The sequence below is a fragment of the Hippopotamus amphibius genome, chromosome 9, assembly GCF_030028045.1.
Source record: "Hippopotamus amphibius kiboko isolate mHipAmp2 chromosome 9, mHipAmp2.hap2, whole genome shotgun sequence".
Lineage (NCBI taxonomy): Eukaryota > Metazoa > Chordata > Mammalia > Artiodactyla > Hippopotamidae > Hippopotamus > Hippopotamus amphibius.
Genome location: NC_080194.1, coordinates 1,171,934 through 1,192,177, shown reverse-complemented (window position 1 = coordinate 1,192,177; position 20,244 = coordinate 1,171,934). Strand labels below are relative to the sequence as shown.

Here is a 20,244-nt window from a genome sequence, read left to right as displayed (position 1 = left end):
GCCCGGACGCACCCCTAAGGACACACGCCGGAAGTGCGCTCGCCGCCATCTTGCTAAAGGAGGGGCAGGGACGGGGGAGAGGAGGAAGCCCGGAGGGAATTCCTGCCGGAAGTTCGCGGTCCTGCGGTGGCCGAGGAGCGTGGGGATGTAGCGCGACCTCGGCCTGCAGAAGGGGCTGGAAGACCTCGTCTCGGTAAAGAGAACCCTAAGCGTGGGTTTCGCCTCTGCCGCGGAGACCCCGCACCCAGGTGGCTCTTGTACGGGGCCGGCACGTGGCCGGCACGACGAGCGCCCCCTCGGCCCGGGGTGCTGCCGGGCGCGACCTGGAGCCAGAGCGGGTGCAGAACTGGGGCGAGGGGCGGTGTAGGGTGGAACTGGCCCTGGCTCCGTTCCCCGGAAGAAGTCCTGTTTGGGGTGTAGGGCACAGCATGTAAACAGCCCTTTGGACTCCCTGCGTCCCTGAGGCAGGTGCCCGTGCAGCCTGCTGCTCATTGCCTGCGCAGAGCTCGGGAGCTCGCTGTCCCCTCACTTCCCCTTCCAGGCCTTTCCCTGCCCTCCCACCCGTCCACTTCCACGTTTTAGTTACTTAGAATCAAGATGTCATGCCTCTTCTCGGAGGAGCTGGGTTGCACAGGATGTTCAGACTTCGCAAAACCGAAGCAGTGAATCCCTAGGGGAGAAATTTCAGACCAGTGGGGAGATATATAGGGGAAAGGGCAAGGAGCATATCATAAAGTGGGAGTAGGTGGGGTTTCCACAGAATCGGGGAGAGGCCCTGTTGGCACTGACCATTAAGATACAGGTGCAGCCAGTTTGGCTTCAGGGCTTTGTGACTCTGAGCTTGGAGGGACTCACAGGTCCAAGAGATCAGATCTTAGGCTCTTGGGATGCTTTGATTCAGATCTGCTCCCTAGTAGCAAATCACCTCAGATCATTGGAGAAATAAAGCTAAGGGAGATCAGAACATATGGGAGAAAGTAGGCTCATTATCTTGCCCCAGGACTCCAGATTGAATTACTTATATATACTCAGGATCTAAACTTTGCTTCCAGAATTGTTACGGAGGAGTGAATAGAAATGGAGACCTGAAGGCAGGGTAATCAAAAAGTTCTTAGCCTCCTTATTTAGTCACAAGCCTCTTTATGAATCAGATGAAAATTTAGTCCCCTCTCCTTCAGAAAAATGTCCACAAACACAAATAAAAGTTTGCCTACGATCCCAAGAGGTTCATGAAGACCATTCATAGGCTTCATACATCATCTCTGAATTCTCGATCTAACCTAGTCCCCTTCTTCACAGATAAGAAAACAAACCCAGAGAGAGGAAGGGACTTGTCCAAGATCACACAGTTCAGGAGAAGGGATTAACACTCAAGGTTTCTGATTTCCAGTCAAATGGTCCTTATAATGGGTATTTCTCACAGGCTACTCAAACTGCATTGCTAAACTATATTCAGTGGCCCCAAAATACTTTCAATAAAGAGATTTCTAGCAAAGGAGACCTTTTCACATCGGTGGGGTTGAATGGGACATGGATAGGTGGCAAAATTGTGCACATTAATGGGAGTTTTTGAGTGTTTTGTTTTAATATGCCCCCTACTCTCCTTGCAAAGTAGCCAGACCATTGTGATTTCAGAATGTAAATCGTAGGCTTACTAAATTTTGGCAAGTAGAACAAAAATCCCTTAACTTCATCTTTTGCTTTTCTTCCCACTTGCTCAAGTATTTCTGTGTTCTTTGTGCCTGCAAATACCCGATGTTGGAAGGATTGATGGAGAAGACATTATTTCAGTTTTCATGGTGAGCAGTAAACCCAGGAAAGGTGAGGATTACACCACAAGTACATGGTAGAGTCAGGAGCTGAGCCCTGGTTTCTTGACCCCTAGCTTCTGCATGTTTCCTACCAGATGATGCTGTGGCCCCCACACCTTGGTGCCTCACAACAGATGCAAAAAGAATAGATGTGTGGCTGGATGGATGGGTAGATAGGTATACCTCAAATCAAAATCTCTTAAAATGAGGCCAGATTTGGGAGCCACTGCTCGATCCTGTGTTGATTGAAGTGAACCTAAATCCGCGTGAGTGGACTCTTTCTGATCTCGGAAGGCCATTTTGTATGATGGAGCGAGATGGGCATTTTTTGATTGAGTTTGAGCTTTTGAGTCAGCTATACCTGTATTCAAATTTGATATTTTCCCCCTTGCTAGTAACTATCTCCTAGGGTTATATATGAGGAGAAGTAAGACAATACTTGTAAAGATAAATGTATGTAGTAGGGCCTAATAAATATTACTTTTCTTCTTTCCTTTCTGCTGTCTCTATCATCTCTGAACTCATAGACCTGGGAAGCAGGCATTTCTGGGTTCTTCTCTATCTTGTGATTGGGAGGTTAGGGGGAAGTCACTTGAGTGGCCTGCAAGATGACCCCCACACTTTGCAGCCTTCCGGAATGGTGATGGAGGCAGCAAGAAACCGTTGTCCCAGTCCATCCCTGCAAACTGTACCTTGTGGCCTGCCTCATGGGAGTGCTTTGGGAGAGTTACCCGGTAGTGTATATGACTGTGGGCTGGTGAATGCTATTTTTGCTTCAAGATTCCCTCCAGAGGAGAAGCCTCCAGAGATTCTGGGGTTCAGAAATGTGACCTGGAAGCTCCTAAAAAGAGCTCCCAGGCATGTTGCCTCCTCTAGGAGCCAAGGAAACATAGGAGAGGCCCCATGGGACTGGGAGGCTTTGCACCTCCAGTAGGCTGGTGGGACCTCCAGTAGGCTGGTGGGACTGCGCGGTGGGGGCGGGAGGGCGGGGTCTGGCAAAATGAGACTTGTGATTCCCTCTGCAGATCACCTGACTATTGCCCTGGCTTGGGGAAGAAGTCCCAGTTGTTAGTCTCCAGAACCTCTGCAATACCACCAACAGGTTTTGGTCTTTGCCCCTTTTGCACTCCCTTCCCCTCTTCATGTGGGGAGGAGCCTGAACCCCCATAACCTGAAGGGGTAACCCAGGCAGTAATGCTTCCTCCTCCTTTACTTGGGACGAGACTGACTCCCTGGCGTGGGGGAGATGGCGCCTTAACCTGCTTGTTCAGCAGCTGGCTCGAGCCTGGGTCAGAGGGCTCCAGATGCAGCTTGTGTGTGGTCCTGGGTCCTGGCCTGTGGGGAGACTGGGGTGACAGGAGAGGGCCTTGAGGATCAGGAATGAATGAGAGTCTTCTCCCAGCTCCCAGAAGAGGGGTCATCAGACTCCAGACAACATTCCAAACCAAGTTCCTTGTAACCAGGTGTTTCTGTGACATCGCCGGCCTCTGCCTCTGTGCTGGAGCTTCTGGGGATGGGGCAGGGTGGGGGAGGGAGCTGGAGCGATGATGTGGGTGCTGAGACAGAACCGTTCCAGTGTCCCAGGGGGCTAGAGTCCCTGGCTTTTTCTTTCCCAGGACAGCTGGGGCCTTGTGAAAATTGAGGCAGGAACATAAGCAAGAGCGATGGAGAGCCTTGTGCTCATGACTCAGAGATGCCCAGACCAGGGTGGGGGCCTTGTGAGCGGATGACCTTGTGATGAGAGGGAACAAAAGCAAAAGCTGGAGGCAGAACTTTGAGATGGGGGTGTCAGAGGGGCTTTTCTGAAATGTGAAAATGAATACATGGGCAGATTTTGCAACACCACCCAGCCCGCTGTCGTCTTCTCAAGTTTTGCTCCCCGACCTCCGCCCGTTCCCCCTGCCCCACCCTGTGCTTCCTTCCATCTTTCACCAAGCTCCCTCCTATTTCTGCTCTCCCTGTCCCTCTCCCATCCTGTACCCCCACACCCCGTGTCCACTCTTTCCCTGCTCCTTCTCTTCCCTGGTGCCCTGTTCATCTCTGTCTCAGTCCCCCTGGCTGTCTGCCCTGGCCCCCTGTCCTTCTATGCTTTAATGTGGGGCCCATGGGAACTGGAGTTCACAGCAAAACAGGAAGAGCCTGTGAGCAGGAAACTGGGAGTGGGGCCGGGGGGGAACAACCAGCAGTAACCTCAGCTCCTCGCTTCCCACATCTGGACTGAAGCATCCCCAGGGCTCCCTGCCTCCTGCTGCAGCTCACCAGCCCCAGCTTTTTCCATCTCAGCACTTCACTTGTCCAGCAGACCTGAGAGGCAACAAGATGAATATCCTGGACTCTGACACAGGAGAAAGAAAGAGGATAGGGACTTGAGTGAGGACATCTGGATTCTGATCCCAGCTTGGCCACTGACTGTGTGGTCTTGGAAAAGGCTCTCCCATGAGCTGTGTTCTTTGTAACATGGAGCTCAGTGTTACTGTACCTTGCCTCTCTCCTGGGGCTGCTCTAAGGACCAGAAGAGATATCGAGGGGTTTGTATATGGAAATAAGCACTGGAAGCTTAACAGTGTATAGATTCAAGGTGCTGGGAAGACCCACAGCTGAAAGGATTGGGAGGTTAAGTACTGCTACCATTTCTAGTACTCTTACTATGTGTGATAGATTGTGCTCTGATACATTGTTTAATTCTCATGACAACCTTATGTGGCAAAAACCATTATTATTATCCCTGTTTTAAAGACAGGGAAACAGAAGTTCAGACACATTAACTTGGTTAATCAAGCTCACACAGCAAATAAGAGCAGAGGCCAGATTTGAACCCAAGATCTGAGCTCAGAGCCCAAGCACCAGAGCAATGATGCCGAGATGAAACTGACTAGAGCTAACAAGGTTAGGATACAGGAGGGTCATGCTGGTTCTCTTGTTTGCTTATTCATTCAACAAACAGAACCACAGTACCTACTCTGTTCCTACTCTATGCCAGACCCTGTTTCAGGGGAGATAGAATCAGTAAAACGAGGTGTCCGCCTTCAGGGATGGACCTCATGTTCCAGGCAACAGGGCAAAAGGGCACGGCTACGGCCTCAGTAGGTGCTGGTCAGAGCCCGCCCTCACTTCTAATGGAACCCTCACCCGGACGGGGGAACCTGCGTATCCTCTCCGGTCCATCCTGGACTGGCACCCAGATCTACGGTCTCCCGTCCCAGACCATGCGTTGCTGCAGGGACGTCTTCCCCTCCCCACCCCCTCCAGCCTCCTCGCCTCCCTGGCGCCCGCAGGACACCCACGGTCAGAGAGAATCCCTGGAAGGCCTAGCACCTGCCTGGCTGCCCCTGGAGTTCTCCCAGCTTGGCTGAGGCCTGGGGCTAGTGGGGAGAGCTTCTTGGCCCCGCTCCAGAGGCAGGGGAGGAGGAGGAGGAGGAGGAGGGAGGCTGGGAAAGCGGGCCGGGCTCGCTGTCGCAATTCCGGGCCGTGCCGGGACCTTTGCTCCGCGAGGGGTCCGTGGAGGGGAGGAAGCGGCCCGAGGCTGCCGGGCGTGGGGCGGGGGTGCCCGGGAGGTGCCGCGGGAGCAGCGGCGAGGCGAGCGGGGGCAGAGGCGCGGGCCGGGCCGGTCTGCGGGCGGCCGGCCGGGGGCGGGGCCGGGGGCGGGGCCCGGGCCGCGGGCAGTCGGCTCCGGGCGCCCGGCCCCTGCGTGCTCAGCGCCGGCTCCGGCCGCGAGGCCCGCGGACCAGGGCCCGCCGCAGCGTCCTCTCGCAGCGCGGGGCTCCGGAGCCAGCCCCGGCCGGGACGCCCGGCGGCCGGGCGCGCGGTGGGTCTGCGGCTCCGCGCCGGGGGGCCCCCCGCGCGCGCGTGTCTGGCGTGGGGGCGGGGAGGAGGGCGTCCCGGGGATGGAGGAGGCGGTCCCCGGGGAGGGTGCGACGGCAGCGCAGGCAGCCACAGCCTTCTACTTCAGTCCCAGGGTAATTTCGGAGGGGCCGGGGGAGGGGGTCCTGCGTGTGGATTAGGGTCACTCCTGGAGGCAAGAGTTCCGTCCTGGGACCCTGGGCAGGGCAGGAGCGAGGTTGTCTGACCAGCGGGAGAGTTTCACTGGGCGGGGGGAGCCTCGGTCACATGTCCCGTATCTGCCCCGCTCTGGCGGTCCCCAGGGCTAGAGTGAGGGGGAAGGGGCTCTGACAGAAGCAGGGCAGATGTGCCCAAACATTCCCTGAGGGCCTGGAGGGGGCCCTGGGGAGAGGAGGTGGCCTGGTAGCCAGGAGATCAGACTTCCACATCAGAGAGGCCGGAGTTGGAGTCTTGGCTCTACCACTGCCTAAGTGGTGCCCATAGGCAGTTTTCTTAATGTCTTGAAACCCCCGTTTGCTCATCCGTAAATCGGGCTTGAGAATAGCCCTACCTCATGGGGATATTGTGAGGAAGGCATGGAAAGCCTTAGCACAGGCTGAGGCATATATGGCAAGTACCTGTGAGCTGACGTGTGAGTGCGGATGAAAAGCAGGATGGGGGGGAGGAACGCCGTTCGGGAAGAGTGTGACCTGGGCCGTTCCTGCAGGACAGCCCCTTGGTAATGTCCAGGGCTCCAGGAAGAGATGTCTGTGTGGCTGGAGGCCCCTGTGCCTGATGTCTCTCCCGGTAAGCGTCTCCACTCCAGCCCTCCCCCCGAGCCCAGGCCCCAGCTCCTCTCCTCCTGCGGGAATCAGCCCCCTTCACTACCTGCCTCCCCGCCGCCCCTGGAGAGCAGTCCACCGCGGCTGTTGGTGTTGCCTGCCTCTTCGGCTCAGACCCCCTCTGCCCTGGTTGTGGTGCCTGGCCCTTGCATACACCCGGCCGTCCCCCGTCCTGCTTGCTGCTGAGGAGGCTTGGCATGGCCATCACCCAGCTTGGCTTTAAGACTTCTGTCTCATCTCTGGGATGGATGCACTTCAGCCCCCCAAGGGGACAGAGGTTAACATCCTCATTTAAGGTGTTGAAGTGCAGGGGACTACAAGCGACGAACCCTAGAGCCCACGCAAATCCCAGGGTCCCAAAGCCGGAGCCGACGCTGTGCTGCCCTCTGCGGGCGGAGATAAGTTTGCAGTTTCTCAGGAGAATGCTGGGGACCTGAGACCCCCTTGCGCCTCTCTTCCGGGGTTCAGACTCTGCAGTGGAGCTGTGGGAGCCCGATGCGCAGGACGCAAGCAGCCAGCCTCCGGGAAGCAGCTGCAGCCTTCGGGAGGAGCCCAGCCCACCCCGGGCCGCTGGGGGCCCTTCAGGGCTGGGGCTGGAGGCAGCAGAGCCCACAGCCCTGCTCCTCGGGGCGGAGGCCCCTCCAGAGTCCACAGGTGAGCAGCTGCTGGATCTGGAGGAGGCAGGGGCTCCCTGGATCTGGGAGGGGTAACTCCAGGGCTCTCTCTAAGATCATGGTTAAGTCCAAAGGCTCTGCAATCAACTAGACCCAAGTGACCTGAGTGTAAATTTTGTTTTATATCTTAGGCCTTTCTGAGCCTCAGTTTCTTTATTCTTAAAATGGAAATAAGAGTACCTACCTCTTATGGTTGTAGGGGTCAGGGCGTATAAAGGGCTCAGACAGTACCTAGGACGTAATAGCACTTGGTGTGTGAGAGCTACTTTCTTAGAATAGGGAGACTAGACTTCGTATAATGAAGTGAATGAAGGTCACTGTGTGCTCAGGGCAGTGGCCAACTGGGCACCAAGTCTTTTCCCTGAAGAACATTCCCTGTATCCAGAGCTTCGTCCACAAAAGCGGAAAAAGGGGCCAGCCCCCAAAATGCTGGGGAACGAGCTATGCAGTGTGTGTGGGGACAAGGCCTCTGGCTTCCACTACAACGTGCTGAGCTGTGAGGGCTGCAAGGGATTCTTCCGCCGCAGTGTCATCAAAGGGGCACGCTACGTCTGCCACAGTGGGGGCCACTGTCCCATGGACACCTACATGCGTCGCAAGTGCCAGGAGTGCCGCCTTCGCAAATGCCGCCAGGCCGGCATGCGGGAAGAGTGTGAGTGTCTGGGGACCAGAGCTGCGGGGGGGCGGGGGGAGGCCAGGTAGGCTGATGAGAAAGAGGAGACATGGGGGTGCCAGGGTCTGGGGGCCGAGAGGCAGCTGAGCCTACAGGCCTTCCTACGTGGTCCCTAAGGATGGATTAAAATCTCTTCCTCTACTCAACACTCTCTGCTTTTCCAGAGCCTCAAACTACTCCTCTGCCCCAGCCCTGCTTCCTGTCTCCCCCTCTTCTCCTCTCCTCACATCTGGCTCTGTCCTCAGGTGTCCTGTCAGAAGAACAGATCCGTCTGAAGAAACTGAAGCGGCAAGAGGAGGAACAGGCTCAGGCCACATCCGTGCCCCCAAGGGCTTCCTCACCACCACAAGTCCTGCCCCAGCTCAGCCCGGAGCAGCTGGGCATGATCGAGAAGCTGGTGGCCGCCCAGCAGCAGTGTAACAGACGTTCCTTCTCGGACCAGCTTCGAGTCACGGTACCCGAGGGGCCTGGGGAGAGTGGCTGTGCCCGGAGCACCAGTTGGCTTCTTGATATCCAGCTCAGAGTGGTTTGTTATTTTCCTCCTTGCCTTTCTGCGTAGCCTTGGCCCATGGCACCAGATCCCCAGAGCCGGGAGGCCCGTCAGCAACGCTTTGCCCACTTCACCGAGCTGGCCATCATCTCTGTGCAGGAGATTGTTGATTTTGCCAAACAGCTGCCGGGCTTCCTGCAGCTCAGCCGAGAGGACCAGATCGCCCTCCTGAAGACCTCTGCGATTGAGGTGGCTGGCAAGGCCCAGGGTGAAGGGAGGACCAGAGCGGGTTATCTGTAGGAGGGGCCTCTAGCCAGCCAGATCGGAGCCACGTGCCCTGGGAAGTAGGGCTGAGGGGCTCGACCTTTCCTTGAAGGTGCCCTGGGCCATGACCAGCCCGATATTTGTGTACAGGTGATGCTTCTGGAGACATCTCGGAGGTACAACCCTGGAAGTGAGAGTATCACCTTCCTCAAGGATTTCAGTTATAATCGGGAAGACTTTGCCAAAGCAGGTGAGAACTGAGACCACAAAGGGACAAAGGGATTGGGTTGGATGGACAGATGCATTTTGTCACGGGGAGCATAGTGACTACCGAGCTACAGGCCCAGGGTTTGAGTGGCTACAAAGAGAAGGATCCTCTTGGTTTTCCAAGACAGAAAGTTGGAATGCTGACAGGTCTCCCTTAACCGCCCCTAACAGATTCCCGTGCTTCGCTGCATTAGGCCAGGGGTTCCCAGGAAGCTGAGGGGGGTTTCCATGGGAGTGTCTCCTTAGAGGAGAAATGTTCTTCACCCTAACTTTAGCCAAACAAGAAGTTCCCTTTAAGTCTGCATTATATATTGTGCTCCTGCATAATATTTTGCTTGAAAAAAGATTTTACAGCCAGGGATAAAAACCTGAAAACCTCAGAGCCTTCTGGTATTCAAGAATGTGAAATCTTTCTCAGAGGTGCTCTTTAAGGATCATGTGGACTGATTTCCTCCTTTTCAGTTGCTCTGAGGAGCTATGGGATTGGCATTAAAACATGGCAGATGCGCCCAGATGGGGCAGTTTTAGGATAAGAGTGAACTCTTCTATCTCCATACCATACCTGGAGTACTTTCTCCAAGAATTAGTTCACGATGCTGTTCTATATATTTGTTTGCAAGCTAAGCAGTTTTGGTTTCCTCGAATTCAATTGCTGGTGATGTTTGTGTGGTGGTTGGAGGGCTGGGAAAGGATGGAAGGTAGAAGGTGTTTTGGAGGGACAGGACTGAGGCTGAACAAGAGACTGAGTGCTTTAGCACCTGCGTGAGTGGGTCTGTAAAATACGGCTGATGCTGACTCCGTTCTCGCGTGTGAAGGATCCTGGTTTCCAGCACAGAGCTCACAAAGGTTTCTGGTGACTCAGGCCAGCTCTCGTGCCATCACTGGCCACCCAGGGAGCTTTCTAGGTGGGCCTCCCTTCACTACGGGGCACGGCAGAGCTGTGTTGGCACCTCTTGCCATCTGTAGTGCCCAGTGTGCTACCTGAATGTACAGGCACCTAACAGGGCGATGTAATGACTTTTTCCTGCCCCCTTTCCCTACCCAACCACCTTTTCCCCAGATGGTATTATCTCAGTCCTTCTTAACCACGGCCTTCTCCTTCATAACATCCTCCTTTCTGAACCCTTCCCTGTTCTCATGTCTGCGTGTTCCTTCGGCACTTGCGGACTTGTGCTATCTGAGTCTGTATCTATTTATAGGTTCATTTATATAAGCTGTCTTTATGTCATCATGTTTGTCTTTCATTTCTCACTTCTTCAGTGAGGGGACAAGGCACAGGGGTGCTCTTTGGGCAGGTCTCCCTTCTCCTCTACCTCCACTACCATATGCTGCTTGCATGGCTGACGAACAGTGTGAACCGATCCCACTGGGGGTGTTCACCCAGCGAGCCGTCGCGGACCCTCGCAAGGGGGCATAACGCCAGGACGTGCTCGTCTTCTGTACAGAGGGACTGTTCAGCACAATTCAAGGCTGGATACCTCACCAAGAAATGCTTTCTAAATGGGCTTGTCCATTAAATGGGTCAACGCACACTTGATAAACATCGGGGTGAAAGTACAGGAAGTGACTAATGAAGAAGCCTGGAATGGAAAAGTTAGCAGATGGTTGCTAAAAGACATCTCAGAAAGCCTAAGGGATGGCGTGGGGTGGGGAGACTTTGATAGTGTGTTTAGGAGAAGTGCTCTTTAGACCTGACACTTCAGGTCACGGTTTGTTGAACTTCCATCTCCTCAGTAAGGTTGGTTCTATTTTTTAAAATTTATTATTTAACAAACACTTACATGGCATTACCATATGTGCCACTCATTATTCTAAGGAGCCATTATGAGGTAGGTACTAATATCTCCATTCTAGAGGTGGGAAAACCAAGGCCCAGAGAGCTTAAATAACTTACCCAAGGTCACACAGCCTAGTAAATGGCAGAGCCAGGACCCAAACCCAGGGAGTCTGACCCCAGAGTCCACACCCTCAACCACATTGCTTTGTTTCCCCTGTGATGTAAAACCTGAAATGTATTGCTACTATTCAAATAAGTAAGACCAACTGCCAGTGAAGAAGTCTTTTCATAAACAAACGTAAGGGTTGCTTCTATTTCTAGTCATGTGGGGCCCTCAAGAACTCCAAGAAGAATTCTAACAGAATTATTACTGTTATTGATGTTTAATTCAGCGCGTCCTATGTGGTGGGTGCAGTGCAAAGCAGTCTGCATGCTTTATCATTTAACCATCACAACAGGTTTTTAAGTTCAGATATGATTCCCATCCTACAGATGAGGCCTAGAGAGGTTAAGAAACTTACCCAAGGTTACAGAGCAGAGCCCTGGAGACTCCTTATTGGGTTCCTGGTAGTGCTGTCCGTGCCACACAACCCAGCCTCCCTTCTTCCTCCCCAGGGCTGCAGGTGGAGTTCATCAACCCCATCTTCGAGTTCTCCAGAGCCATGAATGAGCTGCAACTAAATGATGCTGAGTTTGCCTTGCTCATTGCCATCAGCATCTTCTCTGCAGGTGCGGAGGAGGGGCGAGAGGGAAAACGAGCAAGAGACTCACACCAAAGAGGGCTGCAGGCTCCACAGGGCAGGAATCGTGGGGGTGGAGGCCCTTGCTGTGTTACTTTGGGATGGGAGAGGCTGGGTAGGGCATGTCCCTATTTTTTGGTTGTGATTTGGGGTATGGAAGTAAGACCCTGGCCAGACCTGCTACTCAACTCTGTTGGTGACCTGTAGACCGGCCCAACGTGCAGGACCAGCTCCAGGTAGAGAGGCTGCAACACACATATGTGGAGGCCCTGCATGCCTACGTCTCCATCCACCACCCCCATGTGAGTCTCCCCACCGTGCCCTTTCTCCTCTCCACAGGCGCACCCCCTGACACACCTACTCTCCCTTCGAGAATCCCTCCCTGACTACGTCGTGCACACACAATTCTCCGCCTCTCCCACGGCGCCCCGACCCCTGCCCCCCTTCCCTGGGGAGAGACAAGGGCTGTACTGGTCCCCCTCCTTTCCCAGGACCGCCTGATGTTCCCACGGATGCTGATGAAGCTGGTGAGCCTCCGCACGCTGAGCAGCGTCCACTCGGAGCAAGTGTTTGCACTGCGCCTGCAGGATAAAAAGCTCCCCCCGCTGCTCTCCGAGATCTGGGATGTGCACGAGTGACCGCCCCTCCCCGTTATCTTCTGTTTTCTGGGCCCGATGGCTGAGGCCCGGGCCTGCCGCCCGGAGGTGGAGCCGACCGAGGAGGACACACATTCCCGAGGGCTGGGCGGGGGAGATCCTCCCGTGGCATTAAAGGAGAGTCGAAGGGCTGGGAGTTGCGTGGCTGCTGGGTGGTGGGGCTCCCGAACCACGGCGCTGCCCGCCCCGCCACGCGGATGCGCGCGGGGGCCGCTTCGCTCGAGGCTGCCCCGGGCCCCGCCGCGCCCGCTGCCCGTCTCCCCACGGGCCCAGGGACGGTCTCCGCCGGCCCCCGCGGCTCGGCCGCCCCACGGACAGGCCGGGCGCTGTCTGCGCAGCGAGCGCCAGATGCGCCGAGCGAGAACCCGGCGTCGGGGCGGGGGCAGGGACGCGTGTGTCCCGGAGGCCCTGCCCCCGGGCCCGGGGGGCACACGCCACAGGGGCCCCCTTCACCAGCCCCGGCGCGGCCCCTCCGACGACCGGGGCCGGGGGGTCTGCCGGCGCGCCCCCGAGCGCGCGGGGGAGGCCGCGGCTTTTCCGCCGACCCTGGGCCAGAAGGGACAACCGCCCCTCCTCCGGGGCGGCCGGCCCTGTGCGGCAGGAAGAAACGCGCCCCGAGTCTGCGGGGAGGCTTCCGCGTCCCGGGCTCAGCCCCGCGGCAGGGCGGGCGCCCCCCGCCGCCCCGCGTTGGTAGGCTCCGCGGCCGCGGCCGCCCGCGCTCCGCCCTGCGGCTGGGCGCTCCCACCGCGCGAGCGGGGGGGAGGGCAGGGAGGCGCGGCGGGAAAGCCTAGGGCGCCCCCTCCGGGCACGTCGCTCGCAGATCCATCCGCGTCCGCGCCGTGGCCGTGCCGGATGACGGCGCTCGCGCCGCCCACACGGAGAGCGCCCCCGTGCGCCCGCCCCCTCACGCAGAGGTGCGTGCGCCGCCGCCTCGCTCCCGAGCCGCCCCGCCCTGCCGCCGGCTTGGTGCGGCCCTGCCCCCCCCCCCCCCCCCCGGGAATGGTACGGCCCCGGCCCCTCGGCCTCCCCTCCTTCGCCGAGGCCGAGTGGTACGCGCCCCCCGGTGCGGACGCGGAACTGGCGCGCGCTCGCTGCGCCCGGCAGCGACGGACGCTCGGCGGCCGGGGCGCGTCCGGCGGGCCCGGCCGGGGCCCGAGGCTCGGGAGGTAGGGAGGTCCGGGCCGCCGGGGGCCCTGCAAGGGTGTGTGGGGCGCGGCCCCCCGGGGGCGGCGGACGCGGGGAGGCCACGCGGGCTCGCGGGGCAGGGCCCCCAGGAGGCCCTGAAGGAGGGCGCGGGGCGCGGGCTCTCGGAGGGAGAGCGGGGGTCCCGGGGGGCGCGGCTGGCGGCGGCGGGGCGCGCTGTCCGGCCGGTGAGGCGGGCGCGCCGTCCCCGGGGCCCCGCCGGGCCCAGCGCGGGGCGGCCGTGCGCGCGCGCGCGCCTCGCTTCTGCCTAGGCTCTGAAGAAGCACGTCGGGTTCTCACAAGGGAAAAACATGTTTCTTCTGGGCTTTCAAAATCGGCCCCGCGGAGAGTGGAAACGCGCTGCCGCCTTTCCCGCAGCGGCGTCCTCCCCGGCCGCGGGCCGCTCCGCCTCCGTCCCCCCTTCCCGGCCCTCGGCGCCCTCCCCGCGCCGGGCCCGCCTGCTGCCCGCGCCCCCGCGCCGGGCCCGCCTGCTGCGGCGCCCGCAAGGTCGCTGCCCGGGGGGAGCCTCCGGCCGGGCTCGCCTCAGGGAGAGCGCGCGTCCTCTCCCCTTCCTGTGGCCTCAGCGTGGCCTCCTGCCCCAGGTGAGCGGCGGCTCCGAAGGGTTGGCTCTCGTGGCCGTTTGGAAGCCGAAAGACGTGGGTGATAGCAGCTAGGCACGGTGTGGAGCTTGCTGCCTTTGCGGCGCAGGAGCGAGGAAGGGGGAGAGGCAGAGCGGGCGGGAGTGAAGACGCTGTGAGTTACCGGGAAGGTGAGAGGATTGGGGCTTCGTGAGGAGGGGCGAGAATGGGAAGAAAAGCCCTGGTTGTCGCCGCAGTCTGAATAGCCGAAGGCAGCGGCTGTTGGCGAGACGTGACTTGAGACTGAAAATCCGTCGTATCACTAGCGGCTGGAAGGGTCGCAAGAGCTCTGGTCCTTCTGGCTTTGGAGGGAGGTGAGCGCTGCGGAGCATGGTGATGATTTCACTCTTATCAAATGATTCTCAGTGCGGAGGGGGTTGGGATCCCACCAAGGATAGAGGCCTGATGCCTAGTGTATTCGTAGAAGATGCTTCAGGTGGGATCTTTGAGATTTAGTTGGAAAGGGCTCCTGGTTGTCAACATAAAGGTAGATTTCAAGGCTTAGCCTTGAGCTCTGGTCCTGTAAAGTCTGTTCTATTTGAAGAATCTTTGCGTCGCACTAGGCATTTTCCATGTAATTCTTTAGAGAATGAATTATGCTTTTATCCACGTTCCATTTCATTTCTGTGTTTCCCTCCCCCTTCTCATTCTGCTTGGGAGGGGCTGAACTCCGCTCTCTGACAGTGCCCCCCCAATTCTGCAGTATGCTTATGAGTCCATAGCAGTGGAGAGAACCAAAGGGCTTTTGGGGTGGTACTGATGCCTAGAAATGAATATATGCAAGCTTGGGAACTTGGTTTTGCTTGTGTGGAAAGGAGAGATCGCTATCAAAATCCAGAATTTGGACAAAGTGCAAACTAAAGGCACGTGGGGAGAAGATAACCTAATAATTAGTAGGTGCTATCAGTGGAAGAGGTGTGTCTAGATTCAAGGAGAAAGGATCATTATGGGCATTGGCCAACTCTGGAGTAGCAGCTGCTAGCACTGTGCGGTCACCAAGCAGGGGAGGGGCAGCGGCTCTGCTATAAATAGTGCTGGAGCCAGAGTTGCTATGGAGACAAAACTGAATCCTATTACCTGCAGGTCCTCTATTGGGAGCAAGAGAAAGGAGGGAGACGTATTTTGAGGATTTGAGAGGTGTTGTAAATAGTTTTTTAAAATTATTAAGTAGGAGAGAAAAAAGATAGAACTTCTCATCTAAATCAGATAGAGGCTTAAGCATGCAGGGAGTGTGTACGTTGTTATGTTTGGGAGTGCACAAGGCGGCAAAGCAGGGAGTGGTGTGTGAGAGTGTGTGTAGTGTAATGGGATTCTCTCTGTGCGTGTAGTGAACAAGGTCTTAGTGTGGCCATATGTGGAGCATAGAGGTGGAATACTGGAAGCACTGAAAGTAGCCTTGTCATGGAGTGAAACATTTTATTTAGAGAAGTATGTAGAGACCCAACAGGAAATAAATTATAGTTAAGACATGTAAGCTTTTCCTAATTTTTGGACTATGATTTAGAAATTTCTCTGAGCACCTCTCCCTGTCTTTGCAGAAACACTGTTATTTCTGCATATAATTCTTAATTTCTGTAAGATGCAGAAGGAGAGGGCCTCATTTGTGTATATCGTATTACTGATTCGCATCCTGGGGCCAGAATAGAGGCAGAAGACTGTGATTCAGCACCAAGGGCAGAGCTAGTAGCCTCAGCCCCTGGGCCCCTTTCTTGCTTGAAGAGGGGAGAAAAATGGTTTAGGTGAGGCAATTGGGGCATAGGTATTTTTCACTGGAGATCGCATGGGGTAGAGTAGCCAGCTGTTGTTATTGTTTGAGCGCAATTAACTGTATAGTCTACATGGTTACTTCACATCAAGCTGAACGAAAAATGTTGGAACAGAGAATTATTAGGTTTCCACCTGGAGCTAGGAGTGCAGATTAGTTCTGATTAGAGAGTCTGGTTTGATCCTGATCCACTCTGGAGAAGTCCTGAAAGTGACTTAATTGCTGTTATCATAATAACTGAGTCCCGATTAGACGGACTAGGCTGTTTTCCAGAAGCAGCCTCAGGGGTGAGGCTGGAAATGATCCGGTTTGCAGGGCTGGGGAGGTGAGCCATTATTTATCCACCTCTTGACATTTGACTCTGTGGGTTCATAAGCCTGGACAGAGCTCTAGGCTAGGAAAAGTGTCACATTCTCTTATCTTCAGTACTGAAATGGAAGATCTTCTGACCTATGTCCCTGGCTGCAGTGAAGCTGAGCGGGATGAGTCCCTTAGGCACAGCAGTGGATCTTATCAGTGCTTTTTTCCTATTAGGCTTGGATTTTCAGAGAATATCAGAATTCCTTCTGGGAACATTGACTCCGTGCTTGGTGCCTTGAAGTTTCTCTGAGATGAACTGATGAACTGGAACCATGGTGCAAAAGAAGAAGTCCTGTCCTCGATTACTTGACTACCTAGTGATCGTAGGGGCCAGGTAACCAAGAAGTGACTGACTTTTGTCTGGTCATCTGGCATAGCTACAAAATCTGTGATGATTCCCCTTCCCCAGTTCCACGTTGCTCTGCATGTCTCATTCTTCTCCTATTATTTTACCCTGATGGGAACCTTGCTGCAAGTAGGGGAAACAAAACAGGTAGATTGAGGGTACTGGCCTGGAGGAACAGAGACAGAGCAAAACTCTACTCTTAACTGGCATCTTTGCGATTTTGAGCAAATACACTCTATAAACCTGTTTCCTTATTTCGTGCAAAGGAAAAATACATTGTGCTCCTTCTCTATCTACATATGCTCTTTGGAGAATTCACTAGCTGATACACCTTGAAAGATGCTAGTCATCCTAAGGTGTTAGTGATGATTTTATTGTTGCCATTTTCCTTTTATTTCAGGATAGGCATCTTCATGGCAGCTCAGACCTCATTTAGCCTACAGCTAAATGTGGCATGTTTTCCAAGGTCCTGCAGCTAGGTTGCTTTGTCCAAAGAGCATTTATTTCTCGACTGTGGTTAAAATTTGAAAGAGCGTTCTGTCCCTTGAGGCTGCTGAATTTGTCTTTATGTCCTTCAGGCACCCGAGCAGTGATAGCGTGGCCCAGACTCCGGAATTGCTACGGCGATACCCCCTAGAGGATCACGCCGAGTTCCCCCTGCCCCCAGATGTCGTGTTCTTCTGCCAGCCGGAGGGCTGCCTGAGTGTGCGGCAGCGGCGCCTGAGCCTGCGGGATGACACCTCTTTTGTCTTCACCCTCACCGACAAGGACACTGGTGTCACGCGCTATGGCATCTGTGTCAACTTCTACCGCTCCTTCCAAAAGCGCATGCCTAAGGAAAAGGGAGAGGCCGGGGCAGGGTCCCGTGGGAAGGAAGGACCCCGAGCCACCTGTGTCTCAGAAGAGGTTGGCACCGAGAGCTCAGAGAGTGGCCCGTCCCTGCAGCCTCCCAGTGCCGGCTCCACACCAGATGTCAACCAGTCTCCTCGGGGCAAACGCCGGGCCAGGGCGGGGAGCCGTTCCCGCAACAGCACTCTGACGTCCCTGTGTGTGCTCAGCCACTACCCCTTTTTCTCCACCTTCCGAGAGTGTCTGTACACCCTCAAACGTCTGGTGGACTGCTGCAGTGAGCGACTGCTGGGCAAGAAACTGGGCGTCCCTCGAGGCATACAAAGGTATGGTTCGCTGCCGACACGCAGAAGAGAGGGGAGGCATCTAGAGTTGAGGTGTAGTTAGCTTGTGAGGGGCATAAGGATTTTCCTGTAGGATCTGAGGCCTTTCAGACCTCCGTGAGCACATTATGTTAGTCTGTGCTGAGCAGAGGACAGCTGCGGGGTCAGACCTCCTTCCGTAGTCGTGTTTGGAGTGATGTTGAGGAAGGTGGTGTTTTGTGACGGTCAGGACAGCAAGGCTTGCTGCGTATACGTTTTTGCACTTGTCGTTACCCTTGAATCCACCCTGTGGTTCTAGCCGAGCCCAGAGGGTGGGCTTCTCCAGCTGCCGTTGTCAGGCCCTCTGTGGCTGCACTGGGCTGCAGCGGGGTGTCAGCTTCTGGTGCTCACGTGCCTGTTTCCCCGCTGCCTGCTCCCCAGGGATACCATGTGGCGCATCTTTACGGGGTCGTTGCTAGTGGAGGAGAAGTCAAGCGCCCTTCTGCACGACCTTCGAGAGATTGAGGCCTGGATCTATCGGTTGCTGCGCTCCCCAGTACCCGTCTCCGGGCAGAAGCGCGTGGACATTGAGGTCCTGCCCCAGGAGCTCCAGCAGGCTCTGACCTTCGCTCTTCCAGACCCCTCTCGATTCACCCTAGTGGATTTCCCACTGCACCTTCCCTTGGAACTTCTGGGTGTGGATGCCTGTCTCCAGGTGCTAACCTGCATCCTGCTAGAGCACAAGGTGAGAGGGCCAGCTTTCTAGACTGTTCTAGGGAGGGGGCTTTGAAATGTGGCAGAGGTTAGACCGTGAGTTCTTTGAGGATAGGGACTACTTTTTTTTCATCATTTTGTCTCCAGCAGATAACACGATACCAGGTATATAACAGGTACTCAGTGGGTGTGGGTTGAATTAAGGTACTAGTATCATGTGAGATATATTCAGAGGACTTGACACTCAGTTGAATTATCCTTAACTACACCAGCCTAATTCTCTGGAAATTTCAGCAGTTCTATTCCAATGAGTGGGATTTGGGGGTACAAGGGAGTGATTCAAGGGAGGATTATTGCAGTGCGTGCGCTGGGAGGTGGCTGGCAGGGTGGGGAGCGGGGCAGCGGTAAGTGTGGGAACAAAGCTCCCAGCGCCATGGGCTTGGTGAAACAGATCAAATTGTAATACTGGAAGCTGTTTTCTCATAAACCTTATGTTATTGCGTGACCCTCACGGTACGGTTTGTGGCAGGTGGTGCTGCAGTCCCGCGACTACAACGCACTCTCCATGTCTGTGATGGCGTTCGTGGCGATGATCTACCCCTTGGAGTACATGTTTCCTGTGATCCCGCTGCTGCCCACCTGCATGGCATCGGCAGAGCAGGTGAGTCTCGAGGTGTCTTCTGGCTTTGTCACCTGTGTTCCAACTCTGTCCAGCTCCAAGGGCGAAGGCTCAATGCCCAGAGAAGTTGTAAATCGGTACTTGTCCTGAATTCCTTATTATAACTTATTTGTCTACAAATTTGGACTGATCTCGTGGCTAAATCTATGCTACTTACTAATTTATTTATTTTTATCACGGTTAATGTTAATGATTTTAGGCCACTGGCTACACCACTGCAGGTGGTACATAGTGTATGGAATATGCACTGTTGCTTTCCTAAGATCTGAAAAATTCTGAAATTTGAAACACATCTACCTTCAAGGATTTTGGAAAAGGGATTGTGGACCTGTGTTTTCCTTATCTAGAAAAATCGTGACTGAATAAGTGATCACGGTAGCTTTTGGTTTTGTTTCTTGTCTTTTCCATAGCTGCTGTTGGCTCCAACACCGTACATCATCGGGGTCCCTGCCAGCTTCTTCCTCTACAAACTGGACTTCAGAATGCCTGATGATGTGTGGCTAGTGGATCTGGACAGCAATAGGGTGAGGCTCTTGGCTGAGACATTGTAGGGTCTAGAATAGGACCATGTTCTGTTTTTCCAGGTCATTCCCAGGAAGGTTCTAAGTTTGTGGATGATTGATGTTGTGAGACTATTTGAAGCAACTTTTTAAAAAATGATGCTTTTACTTTATTGGCTTAATAGGCCCTCGGTTAGGACTGAAAGAATTATTTAAGATATAGTTTTGCCAAAGTTAAATGTTTCCCCACATCTTCCCAGGGCAGTAGGGCAGTTGTGGTTGCAGGATTATTACGTGTGGTGTAGGTCATCTAATGGTTTTCTGGGAGTGTAGTTTCTAGTAAGAAACTGCCTTTCAGTGCAGACTTCAAAAGAATATATTAACATTCTGCAGTGTGAGTACATTCAGATTTCGGTAGGTAACCCTTACATGTGTTCATTGTACAACTTCAGAAAATGCAAATAAGTATAAAGAAGTCAATAAAAACCATGATTTTATTATCTAGAGAGAGTCACTAATAACGTTAGGTGTACTGTTTCCTTTCAAGTGTGGGCATGTGTGTATGTTATGTGTGTGTGTATGTAACATGTATTTGCATGTATATAACAGCATTGCACATGTAACTTTCTGTTCTTGTTACTTACCTTTACATAAGAGGACCTCTGGAGCAGCTCATTCTAAGGTCTGCCTTTTATCTTTCTTCCGGTGCAGGTGATTACCCCCACCAATGCGGAAGTGCTACCTATCCTGCCAGAACCAGAATCATTAGAGTTGAAAAAACATTTAAAACAGGTAGGTGAAGAGTGGAGAAAAGGAAGGGGAGCAGTAGCAGCCATAGGACGGCTGTAGGCAGACAGCTCTTGTAAGAGCCAGTTTCCTGTCAGGCTTCAAGTGGA

The 20,244-nt window shown here is 54.8% G+C and overlaps 2 protein-coding genes across 64 annotated transcripts in view; both read left to right on the top strand.

The window, feature by feature from the left end:
* The first annotated feature begins 58 nt into the window (after window positions 1–58).
* Window positions 59–12,149, top strand: NR1H3 (nuclear receptor subfamily 1 group H member 3). Of its 14 annotated transcripts, none has more exons than XM_057695276.1 (11): window positions 59–248; window positions 1,723–1,821; window positions 6,358–6,437; window positions 6,941–7,126; window positions 7,514–7,798; window positions 8,065–8,273; window positions 8,379–8,558; window positions 8,724–8,823; window positions 11,233–11,346; window positions 11,565–11,659; window positions 11,849–12,149. In XM_057695276.1, the coding sequence occupies exons 3-11, from the start codon at window positions 6,395–6,397 to the stop codon at window positions 11,993–11,995; spliced, it is 1,359 nt and encodes a 452-aa protein (XP_057551259.1). In that variant the 5' UTR covers window positions 59–248; window positions 1,723–1,821; window positions 6,358–6,394; the 3' UTR covers window positions 11,996–12,149. The 14 variants fall into 14 exon arrangements, with proteins under 14 accessions (XP_057551259.1, XP_057551269.1, XP_057551261.1 ...); XM_057695279.1 differs by having other exon boundaries at window positions 72–193; window positions 1,723–1,799; XM_057695275.1 differs by having other exon boundaries at window positions 72–193.
* Window positions 12,150–13,057: 908 nt separating this feature from the next.
* The window catches only part of MADD (MAP kinase activating death domain), a 37,886-nt gene continuing 30,699 nt past the window's right edge, over window positions 13,058–20,244 (top strand). For 17 of the 50 annotated variants that reach the window (XM_057695815.1, XM_057695837.1, XM_057695836.1 and 14 more), the window contains exons 1-7: window positions 13,059–13,179; window positions 16,133–16,292; window positions 16,883–17,479; window positions 17,897–18,200; window positions 18,699–18,830; window positions 19,259–19,372; window positions 20,060–20,140. In XM_057695815.1, coding sequence (XP_057551798.1) covers window positions 16,231–16,292; window positions 16,883–17,479; window positions 17,897–18,200; window positions 18,699–18,830; window positions 19,259–19,372; window positions 20,060–20,140 — 1,290 coding nt within the window. In that variant the 5' untranslated portion in view covers window positions 13,059–13,179; window positions 16,133–16,230. Of the gene's footprint in view, window positions 13,180–13,906; window positions 14,148–16,132; window positions 16,293–16,882; window positions 17,480–17,896; window positions 18,201–18,698; window positions 18,831–19,258; window positions 19,373–20,059; window positions 20,141–20,244 lie in introns of those variants that run through there. The other 33 variants (XM_057695833.1, XM_057695819.1, XM_057695817.1 and 30 more) reach the window with 4 other exon arrangements.